This window comes from Abramis brama (assembly GCF_963993115.1).
Source record: "Abramis brama genome assembly, chromosome: 4".
Lineage (NCBI taxonomy): Eukaryota > Metazoa > Chordata > Actinopteri > Cypriniformes > Leuciscidae > Abramis > Abramis brama.
The window spans coordinates 57,399,163-57,419,892 of NC_139966.1; the positions used below are offsets into that span (position 1 = coordinate 57,399,163).

At 38.4% G+C, this 20,730-nt stretch overlaps 1 protein-coding gene across 1 annotated transcript; it reads right to left on the bottom strand.

Annotated features, from left to right (window-relative positions):
* Window positions 1-779: 779 nt before the first annotated feature.
* Window positions 780-10,099, bottom strand: slc38a2 (solute carrier family 38 member 2). Its single transcript, XM_084111696.1, has 16 exons — window positions 9,809-10,099; window positions 8,602-8,727; window positions 8,423-8,504; window positions 8,221-8,336; window positions 6,837-6,910; window positions 6,646-6,738; window positions 6,478-6,553; window positions 6,053-6,135; window positions 5,598-5,656; window positions 5,338-5,478; window positions 5,176-5,255; window positions 4,463-4,563; window positions 3,159-3,283; window positions 2,931-3,075; window positions 2,195-2,292; window positions 780-2,110 (listed from the first exon to the last, which is right to left on the bottom strand). The coding sequence occupies exons 2-16, from the start codon at window positions 8,724-8,726 to the stop codon at window positions 1,997-1,999; spliced, it is 1,512 nt and encodes a 503-aa protein (XP_083967822.1). The 5' UTR covers window position 8,727; window positions 9,809-10,099; the 3' UTR covers window positions 780-1,996.
* Window positions 10,100-20,730: the final 10,631 nt, after the last annotated feature.

Sequence of the window (20,730 nt, forward strand, 5' to 3'; positions counted from 1 at the left end):
CTTGTACATGAGGAGCGCTTCACGCCTCTCGGCTTCGACTACAGCATTTAGTAGTGATGTAAAACGTATGTGAGAGTGTGTGTAAGTGTGTGTGTGTGTGTGTGTGTGTGTGTGTGTGTGTGTGTGTGTGTGTGTGTGTGTGTGTGTGTGTGTCGGGGCCGACTACAAGCCGAATCTTGAGCTCAGTTTGACATTCACAGCCAGATGAAGAGGGGCCGATCGGGGCCCCGACACACACCGAGGGACATCTAAAGCCATTTCCATATTTAAAACAATGTTGAGCAAAATTTTAACAAAAGAAGAAGAAAAAAGAAAAATTGACAGCATATATACAGTTCATTTTGTGATATATACACATATATACAATATATATATATATAAATATAGTAAAATAGATTAAATTACACTGATGTCTTCCATAAATAACGGCTGGAGAGTAACAGGTTGGATGACACATGAGGTTTGAGCAGTTGGAAGCACAGTGAAGTGTGTGTGTGTGTGTGTGTGACGTATTAATTCACCACACTAATAACAGCTGATCAGTGGACGACACACACTCCCCGTCTGTCTCTCGTTCAAGCTGCCGATGGCAAACACTGAAATGGCAAGTCAAGTTAAAAACTAACGGCCTCGTTTCCTCTCGCCAACAACGTCCTGGCGTTTGATTCTGTGTGTAGTTCATCCGAAACAAACGACAATCAGACCGTGAAGCTTTAAAGTCAACGTGAAACACATTAGCAGCTCATTCTTACTTCTGTTATGTGCCGTAAAACAGGATATTTAAAACCGTTATTCGCTATTATTGTCGTAACCTTCAGTTTATTAAATAAGTGTTTAGAATATCCTACAAAAGTCTAAAACAGTGATTAAATAGTTATCCGACTAGTCGCAAACATCATTTTGATGTGACGTCAGTTGAACAGTGATTTCAGAGAACGTGCAATGATGAATCGTTAACAGTTACACTGCAAACAAATTATTTTAGTCAGTATTTTTGTCTTGCATCTTGATTTAAGAATGTTTAGATATTTGTACTGGAAAACATTTAACGGAGAATGATTTTTCATTGCTGTATTTAATGTAAAATATGTCAAAATGAAGTTAGTTTGTGCTTAAAACTAAGACAAATATCATCCAAAGGGGTCAGAAAAATCAACAACATTAAACAAGGTTATTTTTCTGACCCCATTGGATGATATTTTTAGCAAAAACCCTCTTAATTTTGATGCATTTTCAGTAAACAAGACTTAATATCTGAAGCTCTGACTATCAGTAAATGTGTCTTGATATTTGTACTGTAAAACAAGACAGAAACACTGAGGAAGAGCATCATACTTTGCAGTGTAGACCAAGAACGTGTAGTTTTTGAGCTCGTGTTGACTTTAAGGCACCCTTCGCCATCGTCTGGGTTTAAATAAGTTATACAGCCATTCCACCTTGCCTGAAATCAACAACTAGCGATCAGTATTTGTTCATTAGTAGATCTACACGACAGGTAAAGGTGACTCAAGTAGTACAGTATAAATGGCATTGTAACAAATGCGTTTAAAGCACAGCCAAAATGTGCGGAATAACAGCTTTTCACATTTGCTGAAAAACAGTAAGTGCTTTTCCACATACAAACACCGATATTTTTGGCAAAGGTACGAACGGATGTCGAACACGCGTCTCCGTTCGCTGTTGACTGGTTTTGGTTTGTGAGTACTAAACCTGAAAACGGTGAATAATGCACACGCTCCTGTGCGACGTACCACCGAAACTCAACACAATAGGAAAGCAAATCGACAAAAACAGAAAAAGAAGCACAACAATGCGAGTGGATCACCATCTGTGTGGCCTAACAGCATACTGTACAAAGTTCAGGACATTCTCTCAGAATGGGATGTTTGTCTTTGCTCTGCGCTGATATTAGAGCAGCTTCTTCTAGTTCTCACTGGCAGAGTCTGCGGATAGGCTCCGCCCCTTCTGCGTGTCAATTAGCGTTAGGACACGCCCACTAGTGGCCGTCGGAGTGGTCGTCTGAAGACCCTGCGTTGTGGATCCAGTCCAGGATGATCAAAGTCATGCTGCAGATCATCACTATGATTCCCATGATGAGGAACAACAGCGCCTGAGGAGAGCGAGAGCGTGATGAGAGTCTGTCATCCTCAAGAACACACACACACACACAGGCAGTCGGACACGAGTCTCTTACCCCGATCTTCTGCACGGATCTCATGGACTCCTTCTCCACCAGTCGGATGTAGAAGGCTGATGGGAGGATGAAGATCAGCATGGCAGCAGCGGACGCACCTGCGGAGAGACAGAAATACTCCTGTTAACTGAAATTACTCTTTTCAGATATGATTTCATGACAAGGCAACGTTTCTAACTTTTAAGTACTAAAATAACGGAAATTAAAATGAATAATTTGTAAGTTGTAAATAGAGTTGTAAAATAAACAATACGTTTCATTTTTAATATTTTAAGTTGAAGTACTACTAAGTAAACAATTTTTATTTCAGATAGTTGACACTAATTTTTAAGCTGAAGTACTAAAATAACTCAAATGGAAATAAAAATGTATGAAAACTTCTGTAAAAAAAATTCTAAGTTGTAAATAGATTTGAAAAATAAACATTAATTTTTAAATAATTTTTCAAAGTTGTAATTATAAAAGAAATTTACAAGGAAATCTTATTTCAGTCTTTCTACTTCAAAATGTCATGTTTAATTCAATGTTATTTGCCATTTCTTTGTAATTATTTGTGAAATTTACTTGCAACTTCTGAGTGAAAATTGCTCAAATTGTATCAAAGTAAAAACTTTTATACACAATTTGTTTGTGTGTGTATATAGACGCACAACGAAATGACTAAAACTTCAAACCGCAAATAGAATATTAATCATACAAAAATGACACATCACATCCATGTGAATGATCCACCTACCGATGAATCCGAAAATGTCCCTGATGGTGGGAACGAAGATGACGAGGATGTTGACGCAGACGAGCAGGGCGACGGTGATGCCGATGTGCCGAGGCCAGCTGAAGTCTTTAGAGGCTCCGAGCAGCTGGTTGACTGAGGTGCGGATCTGAAGCAGAGAACACACCTCACATCAGCACTGTGTGTGTGTGTGTGTGTGTGTCAACACCTGTGAATGTGTGGGATACTCACTGGGAAGAGAACCACGGGCACGGTGAGCGTCACGGCGGTCAGGACGGCGAAACGCACGATCAGAAGCACCACGTCGAAACTGTAGACCTTTGAGTAAGTGTGCAGAAGCTCGGGTTCAACGGCCTCTGTCGAACACAAAACACCACATCTTTACTTCACACATCACTGACATTAGATTGTTGGTTTAGGATTATATTTTCAATTTTTGTTTGAGTCATTTTGTTGTGTTTTGGGCCTTTTTTAGTTTTTGATTTGATTTGATTTTTTAAATATGCATATATTTTTATTAATTTTGAATACATTTTAGTTGCTTTAGTACTTCAAGTTGTAAAATAAAAAATAAAAGCACTAAATGAAATTGAGAAATGTTGCCTAGGCACCTAGCTGAAATAAAATAAGCTTTTTTATATTTTATATTTTCATTTTAGTAGGTTTTTTTTTTTATGTATATTAATTTTTAATCAGTTTTAGCTTTAGATATTTTAGTATATAATATATTAAAGTTCTAAAATAAAACATAAATAATTAAAATAATGTTGCCTTGGCAACTAGTTTAAATAAAATTTACTTTTCAAAATAATTATAATATTATTTCAAAATAATATAATTTTATTTTTATAATTTTGTAGTGTTTTGGGCCTTTTTTAAATATATGTATATATGTGTATTAATTTTAATCACTTTTCTTTAATAACATAAATAAATGAAAATAAAGCTCTAAACTAACTAAAATAATATCTTTTAAATATCTTCCATTTTCATTATAGTAATTTTGTTGTGTATTTGGTTTTTAGATTTCCATTTGTTTTTAAAATATGTATATATTTTTTATAAGTTTTAGTTATTTTAGTACATCAAGTTCTAAAATAGAGCACTAAATGGAAATAAGAAATGTTGCCTTGGAAACTAGCTGAAATAAAATAAGCGTATTTATGTTTTAGTTTAGTGACGAAAATGTATTTTTGTATGGTTTTAGCTTTAGTTACCCTACTCTGAATGGTAAAAATCCCATTTTATTGTCAACAACAAGTTTGTGCAGAACATCCAACAACTCATCCCACTAAAAATGTTTATTTTTCCTTCGCTGCGTCTGAGAAATCCCTCCATTGCATAACATTTCCAGCTGAACGTCTCTCACTTGTTCCCAAAATTTAAAAAAAGCCAGGAGGTTCAACGCTGGCCTTTTGCCGGATCAATCCGAAGCCATTAAACGGACACACCTCCGTTTAAAACAAACAGGACTATCAAATGTGTTGTAACGTGTTTTGTAATGTGATGTGTCTGTGCGTATGCGTTCTGCTCACCGTTGAAGGTCAGATATCCGAACAGTGCTGCCAACAGATACATGATAAACATTCCCAGGAACGACACATTTGCAACATTCTGCATCTTCCTTCGGGAACGACTGCGGATGGAAAGTTAAGAGAAAGTGTTAGGTTGTCTTAGCTTTTCCACGATTCATTCTTGATTACTATAAACAATTTTACAGAGGTTAAACTCACAAAAAACAACTCATTAAAGAGGACCTATTATGCTGTTTTCCATCTTCATCTTTCTTTAGTGAGTAATGTTGCTGTTTGAGCATTAAAAAGTCCCTCCAGCGGGAGTTATTCTCTATATCAGTGTCTGTGTTTCTGAACGAACACGTCACAATATTCCTCATTTAAATAATTAATATGCAGAATAAAGGGGCGGGGCCTGGTTGAGTTAGTTAGTAGTGTGTTAAACTGGCAGTTATGGTAAGGGGCGGGGGGGTTTCCCAAACACACTCGAAGCGCTCGACCAATCAGAGCACAGTGTGCTTTTCAGAAGGAGGGGCTTCATAGAGACAGGAAGTAAACAGAGCGTTACTGAGAGACTGGGAAGAGAGGAGCCGCAACAATGGAGAATATGAGGAAAATAATCAACATTCAAGCAGGAAAACCTGTTCTAGTAGAGAAACAACAACATCAAGACTTTGTAAAAGGGAATAATAGGACCTCTTTAAATGTAATATTTAGGCGTAAATGTTACTCACTCTTTGAGCTCCTCGTACATGGGCAGGATAGCCGGGTGGCACACAAACGCAAAGGTCAAAATGGGCACCGCATACACAGTCTAAGACAAACAATAAAGTTAGATCACCACACACTCCTCTCACTCAAATGCAAATATCCGAATGCAAATATCCGTGTCGTACCTGTGAGTTAAAGACGAAGTACTTGGGTTTGCAGCACTCTTCTTCTTCAGTGGTGTTGGCCTGTGGCTGAGAGGCGTTCACTGTGATGTTAATGAAGTTCTCCGGTAGTGGACACGGGATCTGGAACTTCTTGTAGATCACCTGGAGAACAAAAGCAGGAAGGAACGTCTCATCAGACTAACAATAGCAGCTCGAATGACACTCTCGCTCTCATTTGCATGTGTCCATTAGCATTTTATGAGGAACATCTCAGTACTCACCACAATGACGAAGAACACCATGCACAGCAAGGAGAAACCACTAGTGTAGCCTAGATAACCTGAGAAGAAACAAACACACACCATGAGGATCCGCACAAAACACACCACAGACCACATCTCCAGTCATGCTCACAGTCATATATATATATATATTTCTATTTAATTGCATAATAATTTTAGGTAACACTTTATTTTAAGCTGTCCGTGTTACATTGTTATTATACATTTAAGTACAATAATTAACTACATGTACTTACTATAGGGTTAGGGTTAGTTGCATGCATAAAGTATATAGTAACATAACACATGCACATGTGAACATATGTAAAATAAAGTGTTATCTAATACTAATTTAACGTATCTTAATTTTCTTTGTGCAAAATATAACCCCTTATTAATTTTAGGGTGAATTATGGTTTTGTGAGTTTCACCGTCCTGCGGGCACACTTACTTACCGAGGTTTTTAAGCAGCGAGAGAGGCAGTATGATGCTGACGGTGACTATCAGAACCAGGTAATCTCCATTAGTGTACCACGCGCTGCAAAACACATTATATCAAAGATTGATATCAGTGCTGAGGAAATAACACGCAGCTGTTCTGCAACATCCTGTTTCAAAAACACATTCTGCGAGCGTGTTTGCAGTGTTTCAGTTCTGTCTGGGGCCGTGCATCATGTTGGGCTCCATGTAGGGGTCTGAATCTTAAATGTCAGTGTTTGTTGTATTAGGTCACTGTCACAAAGCTCTCAATCGACGTCTTTGAACAGACGTTCAGTCCCCCCCGGCCGGACAGCTGTACAATGAAGCGCTCACACTGTTCTAAGCAGAGCTGAAAAACATTCCAGTGCAACAACAACAACATCAGCCTGTGGAATCTTACTTGTCATTGATGTCTAAGAAGGCCTTGATGACGATGGGCAGCTCGTACTTCACGATGTAGAGGTAGCTCGCCATTGCTGGGATTTAAACAGAGTTTGAAAACACTTTAGAGCCTTTAAAAACCAAACCAAGCTCAGTGTTATCTGCATGTTCACACTACTGGTCATACCTCCAAAGTTCTGCATGGTGATAGAGCAGGACGCTGCCAGTTTTCCTGGAATCCCGAAGGCTTTGTAGCCCAGCTGTTCGTACACCAGAGAACCTGGACGGAGGGAGTCAGTGAGTTAAAACTCACACTTATCACAGGTAAAAATAGAAACATGCTCACAGTATCACAGGTTATCAGAGAGAGACGCTAACCTCCTTCATTGGCCGTTTTAAGCAGCAAATGGACCGAGTACAGGGAGAAAATGGCCACGGCGAGCAGCAGGATCCTACAGAAATGAACAAGAACAGAACACCGAAAGTTGAAGTCTCTTCTCTGAAACAAGCAGAATCTGAACTGTAATTGATTAGATGGTTAAGGGTTTTATTTTCATCAAAGATGGGGAAAAACAAAAGTTATCTGGTCTTTGATAATGTTCTCAAAACGTTAGCACAAAACATTATAAATACATCAAGTATATGGAACGTTCTTTTTCTGACACGTTTTAGTTTTTTTTTAAATGTTCCTTGTTTTTCGGAATGTTCAGAGAGAGACGTAACATTCCTATAATGTTTGAAAAATGATAAAATGGAGTGTTCCATTAACCATTTAAAAAACAACATTTTGAACGTTCAGAACTTAGTGGGAATGTTAGCGAAACGTTGTTCTTTGTTAGCTAGGATGCATTAAGAAAACCAGAAACTCATGTTGACTTTAGATGTTAAATGATATGTCTATGTAGACAAGATGGCCTCAACTCAAACCTAACGTAACTGGACATAATGGGCTCTCTGTAATGCGTCACGTTACAAACACACACCCACAACCCACACACAAACACGCGTGTGTTCATAACAGAGGGAGGTGACTACGGATTAGACCTGATTATATTCTCACACACTCACTCATTCCACTGTCTGCAGCTCGACTGATCCCATTATAACCTGCGTGACCTTCAGTAGATTTCCATTTCACGTGCATCACATCTTTACTATGTAGCTCATTCTTTAACCTAACAGTAAAGCGTTCCCTCAAACACTTCAATTAAACCAGCCATGCCCATTTATTTCAATGCATTTCCTGGTTTAAACTCAAATTCTGGTTTAAATTCATTCGGATTATATTGTCCACCCTGATTTATCGGTCACTGGAAATCCCATTTCGGTTAACCAAGAAATCATTTAAGTCATACTTTGATGGATGATTTGGCATCCGGACGCATTAACAAAGCAGTATGACTCCACTTGCATCCTTCACTTGTATATAACCAGTGGAAACTCACACATGGCTTTGTTTATAAACACTGAGAAGAAGCACGACTTCCATTTACTTCATTAATCAGAGCCGAACTGACCGGCTCAGATCAGCTACAGTAGATTTACACACCAACCAGAATCTGTGGCAAATTACTGGACTCAATTGGACAATTGTGTACATACTTTCGGCTGACAAAAATATGAACTTTCATGCTAACTCTTTAAAACCAAACTAGAGAAGCGGGTGGGTCTGGTATCAGCTCATGTACATTTTTAAAACCGAGGTGTTTTTGGCAGTTCGTATGAGGTGAAACAGATCCAGAAGAAGCACCTCAATACTCACACAAACATGGCGATGCCAGTATTAGCCATGGCATACGCAAGTCCCAGTATTCCGCTTCCCATGATGGCATTGCCCAAGTTAAACACTGACATCCCGAACGACGCCGTGCCATGGCTCTGAAAAAACAAGAACAGCGAGATTTATAACGTGACGTTTAAGTGCACTATCTGATGAAACATCTTAGGTCAAATGAACCACTTACATATTCAGCTTCATATTTCTTCTTGCCCAAGTGATCAGACAGGAAGTTCTGACTTTCGGCATCCACATCCGTATACTGTATTCTGCAATCAAATCAGAGCATTAGAAAATGCTTTGTTTTATATAAGTTGACCTATTAACTAATAGTGACTTGTCTAGGTCAAATGATGCAGGTTTTACCCGTTGAAGGGGCCTTTGGTGGGACAGTCTTGATAACTTGTGTACTCGCTGTTGGAACTATTGCTGTCCATGTCTGGAGCGATGTTAAAACTACTCATCTTTGGATTTGCAGGGTTTTTGTTCATCCTGTAATTAAAAAAACAATGAAATATAGTCTCCTTATTTTGAAAGGATTTATGTTTATCTGTGGTGATTAGTGTTGGGAGGCTTTAAATCTGTGTTTTGTGTAAGAAATTCTCATGCAACTGGTTTGACTGATATTATTTACCCTTATCCGTGTAGTTGGTTATTGCTTCTTTTAATATTATGTCAACTAAAGTATTAAAACAGCCCTCAATAAACACAATTACAGAAACACCTTTACAATGGTGTTCACAGAAAAACTTGTGTCCCCAGAAATCTTTAAACGATCAATGCGCGCTCCATCGCCTGCGTTCAGCAAAATGCGCGCCCACGCGCATCAGGTCATGTGACCAACCAGAGCCGAGTGGAAAATTACAAACCGGTACAACAGATCGGCACGCGCTGTGTCCGCCGCATCGTCATCAACTATTTATACCGACGTCTGATCAGTCTATATTTATATAATCTGAACAAAATGATTAAACACCACAATTAGGGTATTTATTCTTGTAGGGTAACTCGTTTAACGTATTTAAACCGATTCTGATGACAATTTTAGACTTTGAAACGTAAACTAAAATGTTGAATTTCCATTTAAACTCCCAAATCCTAAGAATAATTATATAAGATCAAATAATAATGATGATAATAATGCGTGAATGACAAAAATGATGCAGATGCTCGGAGTGTGAAGCAGACGCCCACGCGTTTATCAACAATCACCGGTCAAATTAAACGACATCACCAATAAAACAACAATAAATCATGTAACGTTAGCTAATTTAATATATGCAGCCGTTGACATAGTTTTTCAAAATATTAATGTTTAATGTTATTAGAGTTGCACAGGCGTAGGTGTGTTTGATGAATGAATGAATTCCTTTTAAACGGATGTGTAGAAAAAAAAAAGATGAAACACGAATGAGTCACGTCGTACAAAACTGAAGACATACCACACCAAAATTAAAGAAAAACGATTTAAAAGGAAGACAACAGTGTGATCTGGATAAATAAAATAAAAAACGTCAGAAAATCTTAAAAGGTTCTGAAACAAAAATAATGTCGAACCGGTATGAAATCTTACCTCAAGAATTAAAGAAGAAAATCCGTTTCTTCAGCTCCGGTATGAATGGGGGAAAATAAGAGCAAACCCTCCCAGTCGTGAAGAATTTTCCAGTGATCAATTACAGAACCGATAACAGTTGATCCTTCAGGAATGTGCCGTAATAGATAACCAATAAATATTAATAAAGTAAATTAATAATAAATATAAACAGTGTAATAGCTTACTTATAAAGCCTACAATTTGTACTACTAATATTATTGTTTAAGGTAAACGGATGTGTCCTCTGGGCGCGTCCGGTATCACTGTCGTGTTCTGATGCTGCTGAATGACGGTTTATATTCCAATGCCGGTCGGTCGCATTGCATCAGCCTTTCGGAAAGTGGGCGGAGCCTCTGCGTGGATTGTATACAAACACTGAACAGCCTTCCACCCCGGACCGGCCCGAGTGAATATCTTTCCCTGCCTCAGGAAGGCGTTCAACATCATACGATTTACTGAATTAAACCTTTAATAATCACAATTGTTTCTCCTAGACAGCAATGAGAGCAAATGTTGAGTTTCTCCTGATGGACTCTTAAAAATAAAGGTTTCAAAACGGAGTTTTCATAGCGATGCCAAAGAACCTTTCAGTGAGAAGTTCTTAAAAGAACCATTTTCTTATTGTGAAGAACATTAAAAAAATAATGAAAGAACATTTTTCCACTGTATAGAAATAGAAAGATTCAATGAAGTTTCTTTATGAAACTATCAATGCCAATAAAGAACCCTTCAGTGATCTCACATTACAATCAAACTGTGCTGATTCTCTAAAATACCAAATATCTCAATATCACCTCTACATTTTCTCAAGACCAAATAATCTGAGCTGTTGTCCACATTCATGTTATACCTCTGTACGCTGGTTGTCCCTTGAAAATTCATTGCTGTGATGTCTTAGTGTTTCGCAGTAGACAGAAATTAGATTAAATTGAGTGAAAAGAAGTAATCTCACATGTCTACGTGTCAAGGATTGACAAATTTATATCTATTTTTCCTAAGACATGTCATTAGAAACATCTAAGTTTGAAAGAAATGTAGAACTAAAAAAAATCTTAATATTCTGTGTGGTAAGGGAGAATATCTTGGGGTCTATATCTGTGCCAACCCATTTGCATTATCAGGAGTGAATGTTTTCTAAATTGTGGTCTAAAAATGACAAATGATTTGACTTCAGAGAAACCAAAGGTACAGGCCACAACCCACCGTATGCCCTACATAACATACAGAGATCAGGTTTAGAGGTTGCTGCTCAGTCTATGATTTAACTCGCCTTTGTCTCAAAAGTTCCCCCTTAAATGTGTTAGGAGAAATAAACATAATTTTTGTAAATTCTTGGCATACAGTAAATGTGTAGACGCTCCTTTTAATGTAATTTCTGTCTACAAAGAAACAGTAGGCTTTTCTAAAGCAGTGAATAAGATCATGAAACCACATGAGTATGATGCCGAAGAGAGGATCCGTGAGGAACAAAAGGAGGAATTTTCCAAAAAGAGGAACTTCTGAGATGACGTTAGACACAATGACAGATTAAAACGAGTCGGGAATGATTCGCCCCGCACTGCTTTGGTTCACCGCGGACAAAGGCAACGAGTTGAGTTTGTTGTTTCACTCCCAGCACAACTCAAACGAATCACTCGCCTGACCACCTTTGCACAGAAGTTGTTCGTCACCCCCCCTGATCGGCCAAATCCCCCAGTGGAAGTGGAGCAGGGCCGTACGGGACTCCGATCTACAGTGATTTACCCTCGGATTAAAGGCCACTGCGGTCTCTGAGCTGGAGTTCACAAAAGAACACGGATGCTGGAATGTCTGACCCATTGAAACGGGCCGTGGGCCCCAGGCGACGCCCCGACTCTATAGGTAGGACTGGATCAACAAAAGCATTTTTCTGTCTCCACACTGTGTGAAAAATGGACGGGAGAAATCCCAGCTCTGCTTTTGAAACGATAGCATCCATTGAGAAATGGCACGCTTTCCATAGTACAAAATATTAGTATGAGTACAGTTAAATTTCTTTAGTAGACCAATGTAAATCCATTGGAATAATCTGGATTTCAGAATGAATGGTTTCTGAAATGTGGTCTAAAAATCTTGATTGAACTAATGCTTTCATTGACTAATATCAGTTACAATGCAAAAGAAAACTATGTGAGCCATTTTATCAAGTAAACGAGTTTGCATCTGCAGTAAAATTTTATAGCGTTTGTCCAATGCCGAACAGGTCAACAGATTTACAATTCATTCAGATAGCTTTTCAATGTGAATCCACTGGAATAATCTGGATTTCGGAATGATGGTTTCTGAAATGTGGCCTAAAAATTTAATGTTAATTGAACTAATGCTTTCATTGATCAGTTTTAATGCAGACGAAAATTATGTGAGCCATTTTATCAAGTAAGAACCTTGTTTATTAAGTTGGAAGATACACAAGTTTGCATCTGCAATCCAATTTTATAGCGTTTGTTCACTGCAGAACGGGTCAACAGATTTACAATTCATTCAGATAGCTTTTCAATGTGAATCCATTGGAATAATCTGGATTTCGGAATGAATAGTTTCTGAAATGTGGCCTAAAAATGTTCATATCTTCTTTGAACTAATGCTTTCATTGACCAATATCAGAAGAAAACTACAGTATGAGCCATTTTATCAAGTAAGAACCTTGTTTATCAAGTCAGAAGATAAACAAGTTTGCATCTGCAATCCAATTTTATAGTATTTGTTCACTGCAGTCAACAGATTTCAATTCATTCATTCAGATAATACCAATTCATAGTGAATCCATTGGAATTATCTGGATTTCGGAAGTAATGGTTTCCGAAGTGTGGTTTCAGAGTTCATGTTCCTCATTGAACGAATGCTTTTACTGACCAAGATAATTTAAAATGCAGAACCCTTTTTTAACCTCTATTCTTGGCAATAACCTCAAACAAACATGTCAATCCAAACCTGACTTACTTTCTTTCTGTGGAACACATTTTTGGTTTAAAACTACATGAGGAGTTTTATTTTATTCAATGTTTTTGGGTGGTGGTGGGGGTTATGCATCTTTACGAGAAATTAAATGTTACCTTGCATCTCATCAGTCCAAAGAATAATTTTTCCAGTAGAGCTTCAGAACATCCTGGAAGGTTTCCTGCAAACTTGAGATGGGCAGCAATGTTTTTTCTTCTGGAAATCAGTTTCTCTCTGATAGCCTCCCATGAACACTGATCTTGCCCATGTTTTCCTAATGCTAGACTGGGGTTATCATGTGTCGTGATATCTTAAATCTGTGTCACCTGTTGGAGGTTTTTACAGTTTACCATCACACCGATCTTTGTAGGACGTCCCGTCCCATGGAGAGGTATAGTGGTGCTAAATTTCTTCCTTTGGTAAACCATCTGCCTGACTGTGGACTAACAGAGTCACAAGTATATAGAAATCCTTTTGCAAAACCCCTTTTCCAGCCCTCTGAACTGGTTCACCTCTTCTCCTGAGCTGAAAAAAGCAGGTAACTGAAATGTTTAGTGTGTGAAAGGGCAAACTAAACCCATGGCTTTTTCTGGGCTGCAGCTGTCAATTAAACATCTTGTTCTGTAAATACTTGAGGGAGGCACTGTTTACCCATTCGTTCAGGTAGGCTTTTGGTTGATTTCTTTTATTAGACTTTTATTAGTCCGAATTATCTACCTTTTACTATCCTTTCAAATCAAACCGGGAAATGCTCAACTTTAAATTGTGAAAGCTAATTGTGAAAGCATTTTTTTAAAGTATGCTTTCAACCTTCATCCTCCATTGTGCGAGTCTGCGTGACGAATGGCTTGGAATTTCTTCCAGGTAAAGTTCTGAAACTCGACTACATTGCTGAAATGAGAAGAAAATTGCACCGTAAAAGGAAGGTTCTGGAGATTTTGTGTGTATTTCTTGGTTTTCAGAGCACGGGGGTCCGTGAGAGAGAAGACATCCCGCCGGTCCCCTGCTGATCAGGGGTAGAGGTCGGCTCATCTTCCCCCGGCTCCTGGCTCACTCTTATATAATCATTTTATCCCCTCGAATTAAACAAACAGCCGCCTGCTGTCCGCACTCATGGGAACCTGCGGAGAGTCAGACACGAAGCTCACGCTATGCACATCACTTCAACAGCAAAATGCCTCATAATAATAGGCCCTGCTGAGGCCACCAGTGTTGGAAATCTGTCAGATGGATATTACAAAACAATATAAAAATATATTATCTGTGACTATTGGCATTGATGATTCAATGAAGAACCTTTAAATAGCTTTTTTTTGCATGTTCATCTTTCTTTAGTGTGAGAAAGTCCCTCCAGAGGGAGTTATTCTCTATATCAGTGTCAGTGTTTCTGAACTCCTGAAACGCCTCCATTGTAGTCTTGAGTTTCTTCCGGAACGAACACGTCACAATATTCCTCATTTAAATAATTAATGCGCAGAATAAAGGGGCAGGGCCTGGTTGAGTTAGTTAGTAGTGTGTTAAACTGGCGGCTATGGTAAGGGGCGGGACATTTCCCAAAGACGCTCGAAGCACTCGACCATTCACAACACACTGCTCCAGCCGACCAATCAGAGCACAGTGTGCTTTTCAGAAGGAGGGGCTTCATAGAGACAGGAACTAAATGGCTGTGTTTCCCGAAAGCATCGTTAGTCAACTATGGTTGCAAGTTCCGTCGTTATCAGCAGTTTAACGAGTCGGTGTTTCCCGAAACCGCATCGTTTTAACGGGCATTCGCAAACAGCATCGCAAAGTTGTTGAAATCTTGATCTCGACCTGTGGTTAGAAACATAGTTTCTTGTTTGCCTGACATGTGGACTTAATAAATCCTTATCTTGAGCAAAAAAAGCAAGCTGACATTCAGAACAATCTTTCATTTCGAATATGTACAAATTTCATTCTATGTCTTCTATTTTGTCAAAAGAATTAAAGCACCATTTTTGAAGAATGTGCATGTGTATGTGCTCTAGTGCGTAAGAACGAGCCTCTGATTGAATCCAGAAATAAAGCAAAATAACTGAGAAAAATTAGAATTAGTCCTCAGATGCTATTTCTGTAATTTATAGCAAAAAAAGCTGGCATTAATTAGATATAAAACGCATTAATTAAAAGAAGCTATTACTCATTACGCAACTATTACTCATTACGCAACTCATTACGCAACGACCAATTTGCAAACAACAAAAACAGTTGTTTTTGTAGAACTTGTTCTAGTAGAACAATGATCTCAAACTCAGTTTCTGAAGCGCCACAGCCCTGCAGAGTTTCGCTCCCTTGCTTGGACGTTTTGCAAGTAATCTTGAAGACCTTGATTGGCTGGATCAGGTGTGTTTAATTAGGGTTGAACTCTGCAAGTCTGTGGCCCTCCAGGAGCTGAGTTTGAGACTGTTGTAGTAATTTACACCACAAACATCAAATATCACAAGCAATTACTTATGACTAAAGTCATGATTTAAACACAGCGATTCTTGAGTGAAACTTGAGAAACAAAATAAAAAATAGGGCGTGGGGACGTAATAGATAATGGTACGTACGCATGTCCTCTAGTTTATGGACTCGCATTAAATATAGTCAGCACTATCATCACATCTGATGGTGTTATGTTTCCGGTGTGTACAGCTGTGGCAGGAGGCTTTACTGTGTTTGTAACAGAGTCATTAGACCGGAAAACAAACGCTCTTGACACAGACAGGAAGTGAAACTGTGAAAATATGTGCATTTCACTGACCCTGATGTTTTGTGCAGGCTTACTAGTGTGTGTTGTGTCTTTCTGAACACCGAGCCAAGTTCTACACCGAGTGTCGCAGTAGGATGAGATCTGAAATATATTTAAGGTCAATGGGTTATAGGAGGTTTGCAGAACTGCAGAGTTTAACACTCAGAATCTCATCATCAGCATCTGTGACGGTATTCTTTTCAATGTGCGAATGCTTAAATCCCCGAATGGAAAGATAAACCAACATGATGGTCCAGGCTGGTCTGACTGGTGGACTAATATTATGCGAATGATGCATATTCGCCAGAAAAACTAAACCAGCATCCAAAATATCATACCAAAACACACAAAACATAATATAATCCAGCCGTCCTGTAACTTAAAGGTATAGCGGAGGATTTTTTACTTCCGGGTGGATCACCTATACTATTGGTCCTCCTAATTGTCAATCATTCTGGTGAATCAATCAAACTTATTCAAAAAGTGGAGAGGGCGGGTCTTATCTAAAATTCGGAAAGATCCTCCACTATACCTTTAAACTGTACAACCCGGCGCTAGCAAAGCCAAGGTCATGGGTTTGATTACTAGTGAACATTGTAAGCCCTCATAAGTTAGCAGAACTTTAAAAAATGAGGTGTCAGCAGCATTAATTTGCTCAAAGATTAGCTTCATTCCAATTGCCAGAAATGTTTTTAATAGTTTTAGTTAACGATAATAACCCTGGTCCTAGTGAAGTACATCACCACCACCACCACAACGCCAAGAATGTAACCACAATGAGCCATGACATAAATCCAGGGATTTTTCCAGATGAACAGCAGAACAGCCAGGGAGGAATACGGGCATCTTTTGATATGAAGCTTTGGACCTGTAATCCTCTTACAGCTGAAAGAGCCTTGAATTCCTGGACCTGCAGGAGTAGCTGAGACGAACCTCTACAACGGCATCAAAACTTTCCATTAATATTGTAAAAGACAACCCGGATCCAAAGCATATGACCCCAGTGACTTCTGGAGTTTGTTTCTGCAGAGAGCTGGGGAAGGGGATTACAGCGATCAGAGAGAATCAGAGATCGGGATTCCTGGATAAACTGTCCTCACCGGCACTGCATACTGTACATGAGACGCATAAAACTTGCCACAACAGACTAAAAAAAACATATGCCATCATAATATCCTGCTGTTAGATTATTGTATGACAGGAATGGAGCGTGATTTAATCGCCACGACAAACATCTAAAGCACATTCCCTTAATTCCCACAGGAAATCATGTCTGAATATGGCTATAAAATACATTCTCTGTCGGCACGGTTTACAACCACACATAACTTGAACAGCAATGTTACAATTTCCTGCGAAAGGACATTGGGGGACGTAAGTAACAGGAAGAACAACACATGCCAAAGCTCTGTCTCACACTGCATTACCTCACACTATTGACCAAACATACCGTCACGTGCTCTACTACACCCTATAGCGCAACAGTGCCCATCTCCTTTTATAACGGCATTGGTTCCGGGAAAAAAAAAGTCTTTGTTAAAGAGTTAAAGCCATCACAACATTACAAACTTTGATTTGAAGCAAAAATCTATTCGAAAATCAGAAAAATAAATACAAACGCTCTGTTTAGTTCCTGTCTCTATGAAGCCCCTCCTTCTGAAAAGCACACTGTGCTCTGATTGGCCGGCTGGACCAGCGTGTTGTGATTGGTCGAGGGCTTCGCGCGTGTTTGGGAAATGACAGCACTAAAATGACTAACTGGAAATAAACTAAAATTAAAATAAACCAAAATAGCAACATTTAAAAAATAAAAAAAAGACTAAATTTACTAAAATGACCATGAAAACTAATACAAATTATGAATAAAACTAAAATAAAAACTCCTGGTTTGAATACAATGGTTGTATACAGCTCACTTAGATTTATCAAGCAGCTTTTGTTTTCCAACAGCTACTTGTATTTTATCTCAAATGTGTTTGTTTCGGAACAGTGTCATTTATCTCTTTGTGCACAAGGACAAAACCAGATTGGCGTCATCAGCTAATAAATGTGACATGGTAATAATGACCAGGTGCTGCTCACACAGATAAAAAAGGGCTGTGTTTCAGTTTCATCTGAATCACATGACAGCGCAGCTCGGCCCATCCCGATGCATTTGGGAAATTTCCATTCCCTGTTTTGCTTTTCTCAAGGTTACGTTCACAGCGATGCACGGAGCGTCTTTCTGCCTCTTTATGTTTTTATAATGCAATGATCACCCACGGCCCGAAAGAGGACATGATGTTACTGTCCTGTTCTCTAGGTAAATGTAAAAAAAAAAAAAACGCCCACACTGGGTCACACTTAAGCCTATTATACCGGACTGTGGATTAACTGTGTCTCTCTTCCTGTTAAATGAGGCCAAAGACATGAACGCCTTGATCAGATGCTTACTGTGACATTAAGTGACGGCTTGATCAGGATTCGCAGTCTCATTCTGGGAATCTGAGCAGTGCAAGTGGAAGCAGAGATTTAAAGGAACAGTTCACCTACAAATTATCATTTATGCTACTCAAACTCAAGCATGTTCCCATTCCCAAAGAATGAACAAAAGCACACACAAAAAAAAAAAAAAAAATAGTGCATATTATAATTTTTTCATAGACAAACATTTCCAGCTAATAAACGATAAAAACATTGACAGCCAATCAGAATCCATCCTGCTTTAATGAGCTCGAGCATTTAAAGCGTGCAGTCGACAAAACTGCAGCACGCTTATAATAAACAGAATATCGTCCACTGGTGTGGATGCTAATATAGTTATTGTTCTTGGAGTGAACGGTCCTTTAGGTTTGTTTTCAGCAGGAATTCTCATATTTAAAGCCTTCTGAAGCCACATTATAGGGTTATTTACTTTTTGTGTGGTTTAACCATGACCTGAACTCTGGCTGGTTTGACTCGGGCCATACAGCCTTAGAAATTGCATAGCAACACCCTGGCAACCACTTAAGTTGCATTTTGCATAGATAAACATATTTTCTATTAAAAAAAATAGTCTGGTGGCATCTTGATATTATCTTTACACCATGTACACCGTTTTGCCCACAACTTTAAAATGGATTTCCTCATACATTTAATTAATTTATTATTTAATGCCATATCCGCATCAATGGCAATATTCATGGCATAATCAAATTTTAAATGAATCATAACACTTCAGTGAATGCTGGTATACAAGAATTTAACAATCTTTACAAACAAAACAAAACAAAATAAACTCTAATATTTTCCAAGGAGAAACTTTTGTAAAAATGTCCATTAATGCAATTTCTGAATAAAAGCATTGCCGAATGTCGTTTACAGAAGGACATTCCAATAAAATACGCAAACAGGCATTCAAATGAAAACAATGGTTAGATAATAACTGGACCACAACCTTCAGATGTTCCTGCCAGTTTCAGTTGGTATCAATTAACTAACTAAAGACCATAATTTTCGGTTCTGTGGCAGTTTGTGACTAGAAGAACATCTCCAGGTGTTGGATCATTTACAGTGTAAAAGTACGCGGTGTTCCTGCACGCTAACCTCAACACAAACAAATATTACACCCCGTACATTCAGATGCATTTATGGCGATGATGTTCATAATTGTGATTTACTGCAGGAACAGGGAGCAGGGGAAGATTCTGTGAGTGCCTCAGAACAATGCAGTAATTTTGCACTTAAATGTTAGATGTTTGATTGATGTGTTTCATGCATGGGTGCCAAGTGAGGTGTTCAACCCTCTAGCTCAGGTGTGAGTTATTGACACGGCCATCTAATCAGAGGTTAGAAAGTGTGGTGTGTCACAGATCACGTACATGGCAAGACATAAATGATGCCTCAAACCAGTGAAAATACAAATAGGAAGACAGAAAGCACAACAAGCACAGAGATGAAATGTGGGTGCTACATTTTTTTTTTAAAAAGTGAAGTGAAAGTGACATGTTCCATACTCGGAATTTGTGCTCTGCATTTCACCCATCCAAGTGCACACACACAGCAGTGAGTGTTAAACACACACACACACACACACACAGAGAGCAGTGGGCAGACATATTTTCTGCGGCGCCCGGGGGCAAACAGTAACATTACAACAACAAAAAACCTTACAAAACACCTCAAAACTTACATTAAAAGAGGAACTTGAGCCATTGGAGACTTAAAGATGGACTGTTTTCACTTGAGACCAACCACACAGAACACTTCAGCAACCAACAGCCATCAACACTAGGCCGCGTTCACACAGTCATTCACAGTTCGTTAATCACGTGACTACCGCATTCTATAGCCGAACTATATACGATAATAACTTTTTGGCTAACTTACAGAGACAGATATATGTGCTGCGTGTCATCTGAAGGTTTTAGATTTAATCACCGTCTTCCATCGGAGTTGCTCCAGTCAGTTTTGATGTGCGCATTTGACGCACTTTGATTGGACGGACGGACGTGTGTCGCTTCAACTGTGATATATGACTTTAGTTTGCCGTGATATTGGACGTCGCCATCTTTACTTGAGTCTTGCTGTTTTAAAATGTACACAAATCTGTTTTTATAAATGTATGTTATATATCTTATTGAGAACAACTTATCAGTGGTGGACGAAGTACACAAATCAAGTAGCCTACTCGAGTAAAAGTACAGAAATATATATAAGTATTAAAATTAAGTAGGCTTCAATTTTGCTAGAGTAAAAAAGTTGGCCTACTTAATTTTTAATGTAGGCTACTTAAGTATTAAAAGTAAATATTACTTACTGACAAATGTTTATTTTGCTATTTTATATCCTCCATACTGCTCAAAATACGTATTGTATTATGTTAAAAAAATTACCTCATAATTTTTAATCAAAATTGTAAAATTAAGTAGGCTTCAATTTTGCTAGAGTAAAAAAGTTGGCCTACTTAATTTTTAATGTAGGCTACTTAAGTATTAAAAGTAAATATTACTTACTGACAAATGTTTATTTTGCTATTTTATATCCTCCATACTGCTCAAAATACATATTGTATTATGTTAAAAAAATTACCTCATAATTTTTAATCAAAATTGTATAGGCCTAAATGGGTCTTCCAGTGAAAACGACAGACTTCTCTCTGGTTTTGTATGCAGGACTTCTTCTAAATCTCACCCCTGGAAGCTTGCTTAGATCTCAACTTTTCTGATACACTGAA